Source organism: Ylistrum balloti, unplaced genomic scaffold (genome assembly GCF_031769215.1).
Source record: "Ylistrum balloti isolate Yb309-2 unplaced genomic scaffold, AGI_CSIRO_Ybal_v1 Utg370208, whole genome shotgun sequence".
Taxonomy (NCBI): Eukaryota; Metazoa; Mollusca; class Bivalvia; order Pectinida; family Pectinidae; genus Ylistrum; species Ylistrum balloti.
This window is the reverse complement of record NW_026782179.1, coordinates 1,259,401-1,263,342: the sequence shown is the minus strand read 5'-3', so window position 1 is coordinate 1,263,342 and position 3,942 is coordinate 1,259,401. Positions and strand designations below refer to the sequence as shown.

The 3,942-nt window shown below is 33.4% G+C and overlaps 1 protein-coding gene across 1 annotated transcript; it reads right to left on the bottom strand.

The window, feature by feature from the left end:
* Nucleotides 1–1,644: 1,644 nt before the first annotated feature.
* LOC132551640 (alpha-(1,3)-fucosyltransferase C-like) lies at nt 1,645–2,655 on the bottom strand. The gene has a single exon (XM_060215815.1). It carries the CDS (start codon nt 2,653–2,655, stop codon nt 1,645–1,647), a length of 1,011 nt encoding a protein of 336 aa, XP_060071798.1.
* Nucleotides 2,656–3,942: the final 1,287 nt, after the last annotated feature.

Here is a 3,942-nt window from a genome sequence, read left to right as displayed (position 1 = left end):
TATGTGCCTTTATTGTGCTTTGTCGTTATGAGTGGTACGTACAATAAACGATATCAAAATACTCTTTAGTAAACGGAAATATTTGAACGGGAGAAACCGTTATAATGAGCATGACATTTCTGAATTACAATTTCAATATACATCAACATTGATGAATTACACATACTTTCAGATTAGTAACAACAAAAAAAAAAAAAAAAAAATAAATAAATAAATAAAAATCAAACAAAAAAAAAAAAAAAAAAAGAACAAAACATAACAACAACAACAACCGCCCCCCACCCCCCACCCCCCTTCAAAAAATATATCTCCGCAATAAAGTTTGCTCTGTAAACAGCCATATTATACCTAATTAACAATGTTGTTCAAAGTGCCCTGTGTTTCACATCACATGTTAAGTATTGTATGTAGGATATGCTGTAGGACACGCATGATTAAAAGTGTATTTCCTTGGACGGGAATTAATAACAAGTTTTGTTTTTGTTTTCATACGATGCTGAATTTATCGAGGAGCTAATCAAATTAGGTCACATAGACTTATGCTGTCCTTCATTTTCACTGACAGATATATTAATGAACTCTTGTCTTAAAATGATAAGAGATGCATTGACCATTGACATTGTATATACCAATCAGAATTGAAAATGAAAGACATGACTGACTCTTCTACATCAGTCGCATACCTCATTTTTTTCCTACAACGAAACCAGCATGGATAGCTTTCCATCAAGATGTATGATAAGCGCGATGATTTCTGATTTGAACTTTCCATTTCTGAATAACAACATTCTTTTATTTCAAACCTAAGGTATTTACCAGTCATAGTTGTTTCGATATTCAAGGGCGTGTTCCCTATATCATATCATGATATCCGTGCACCATGGCGGCAATAACGGGGGAGTTTTACGGTCACCATAACGATCGCATTGGGAAATAGTCTATTTTCTTTTGCGTTATGTTGTTTGACTGGTTTGTTAGAATGACTAGTGGTTCCGTCGTTGTTTACCTTGTCCTCATTTAGGCAAGTAATAAAACTTGGATTGACCAAGATCGAGATGGCATGTGTCAGTGATGAACCATAACACCTTATTATTCTCCTTGTACATTTTCAGGAGTCTTCGTGTAAATATTTTTTTCCTAGTATTATTGAATGTTGGTTTGAATTAAGGTTCTTTTGTTTTGTCGGTATTTTTCTTGCTTGGTTTCTATCATCCCTAAACATCACTTTCATTTTTCCATGGACGGCAGCAATTGTTATACAGCCATCAGGAGATTTAAGACTTCTGTTCTTGTCAATTTCAATTGTCTGTTGACAATCAATATTGACACGAACAAATTACCAATATAATTCAAATTATTTTTTGTTTCGCCTATTTGTATTATAAAAATTGTACAAGAAACTAACAAATGAAAAAAATACATTTCAATACCAATTAAGAATAAGATACAGTAGAGCCAAGTTATGACTCAAACTGCATCATTTTTTTTCATAAGGAGAGAGAATGGAAAGCGATTCTGAATGTATTAAATACAATCATAATTCTTTATTTTTTACCATTATACAACATTATCAACGACGACGGCATCGACGACGACGACGAATACGAAACAAGAACAACAAAAAGTTCAATGGGACATTTCTGTTTAGTTCAGATCTGCTGCTGATTTACAAGACTTTCGTCCATATTTGTCTCCTCGAAGCCATTCCCCGATATCGGTATACAGTCGTTGGTATTTATGTATATCTTTCAAGTGAAGTCGACGGCAAAGTTCACAGAATGCAATAGAATGGGTTGTATTGTTATTAATCCTGTAGTGTGTTCTCCAATGAATATATTTTTGGAATTTTGTTTTATCATTTGACAAAGCTTTAACGGATTTCACTAGATCCGGTATATGTTGAAATTTAGAGGTATCTATATATGATCCAGGAGGAAGGAACATGGACAGGTTTGATCCACTTCTTACTATTGGTAATGTCATAACCTCAGGATCGTAAAGTTTGAAACTTTTCTCTGTAATATAATCTTCACATAATTCGCTTTCGAAAGATAAATAATATCTGTAAAGATTTAAACATTTCGCAGTGTCTTTCCTTGGACATTTCTCTGTACCACACTTGCCATAAACATCCACTGCTGTCAGTTTTCGCAATTTCTGAACATATAAATCCCGTTTCCCTTTTGTTTTGCAATTAGATACCATCCACACAAAATCTTTTGATTTATTCTGCCACTTTTTGTATAAGTCCTTTGTTTCCTTTTCCAGCGTAAATTTATCATCTGATCGTTTACTAAATATACCATATGTATTTGTTATATCGGCATCCCTTCTATAACTCATTGTCCAATTAAACACATTTTTCCATTTTTTAAATTTAATCCAATGAATCCATGGCGGTTCCAACGAATGAAACACCCATATTTGTCCCATTTTCTTTGGGGGATGTCTTTCAATAACGTACGGGGTATGGAATATAACAACATCACTTTTAGCGTATGATTTGCTTTCGCCTGCTGTCAGATAACACTTGCTTTCACAACCAGCGAATATGTCCATGGGAATCCATGGAGGACGGTTGTAGTAATGTACTTGTATTCTTGTTTCTACAGGTTTCACCAAAGGTTTCACCAAAGGTATCACAACATGATTCATCACAGGCTTCACATATTCAATACGGGCGTGGTTCAGGCTTGAGTAAATCCAAAACAGATAAATTATTATAGATGACAAACCAAACACAAGCGAAGCGAAAATAAAATTCGGGGATCTGAACCTGAAATATATAGAAATGAAAAATGAATTCAAGAAACGTTTTGGAGAATATGACATATCCATTAGCATATGAAATCTGAACTTATTTATAAATTGCAGTTTCAATTTATTAATGCTGAAAATTCCATTTGAGATACAGACATTGTGTTGGCACTAAACTGTACGTTGTTATATACTTCATAAGACTGTACAACATACACGTGAATTACATATCACATATTTTCTTGTTAGTACGAAGTGAAATTTCAAGTTTTTTATATAAAACAGACAGGTAAGAATATAAATGATCAATGTCCTTATTATATACATTGATGAATCGACAGAACTTTTCGGTTGTACTATAATACACTAAGCTGGAAAACGATCGCGACGAAATGGTGACAAGAACATAGCGAAAGCAGCATTAATTGATGATCTATTTCTGTGAATTTAATTTTTCCATGTCCAACAACAGTAAAGATGGACGTGTCCTTCCACAGTCTATATTTTCAACTAATGTATTTGAGTTTTAAGTGATGTAATATCGTAACGAATTAGGATGTAGTCAAAATGTGACAAAAGGGTTGTATTTCTCCATTGAACTGTCACCGTAAGAATAATGAGAAAATATTTGTGTACATGTGTATGATTTTCTTAGTGCATTTTGTAACAGCTGGCACACTACACACTTTCCTGTTCTTGGAGAAAATTGGATTTAATACATTCATTAATTATGTTGTCATTTTGACCCTGTAAAGTTTTCATTAGACCTGTTCTTTTAGAACTAGTGTATATTAGTATACTTTTTTATACTGTTCTGTAGAGAGACCAAAGGATCTCGAGTTACATTTAGTTGTCTTGTAAGTGACCGTCCAAAACGTTAATAACTTATAAGATATCAACAGGTAACATATAGGAAAGTTACAGGTAACATGCTCGCTTATAGAACAAAATAAACAATAAATGACATAACAACCATGTCTCAAAATCTGGCAATGTATGTTCTATGACAATGATATCACATTTACTGTGCAAAGTTCGTACACATTTGGGTGTAAGGGATGTCAAGATTGGAAGTTGAAGCTAGACTTCTTTATCCTAATCTTCCGTAACCTTGTCTAGCTTAATGTGCATAGAATTAAAACATGTCGATTTATATTTATCTTGTACACTGTTAACCGCAGTGAT

What these genes read in the sequence shown, in the direction of transcription:
- LOC132551640 (XM_060215815.1), bottom strand. Translation starts at nt 2,655, where the DNA reads ATGAATCATGTTGTGATACCTTTGGTGAAACCTTTGGTGAAACCTGTA.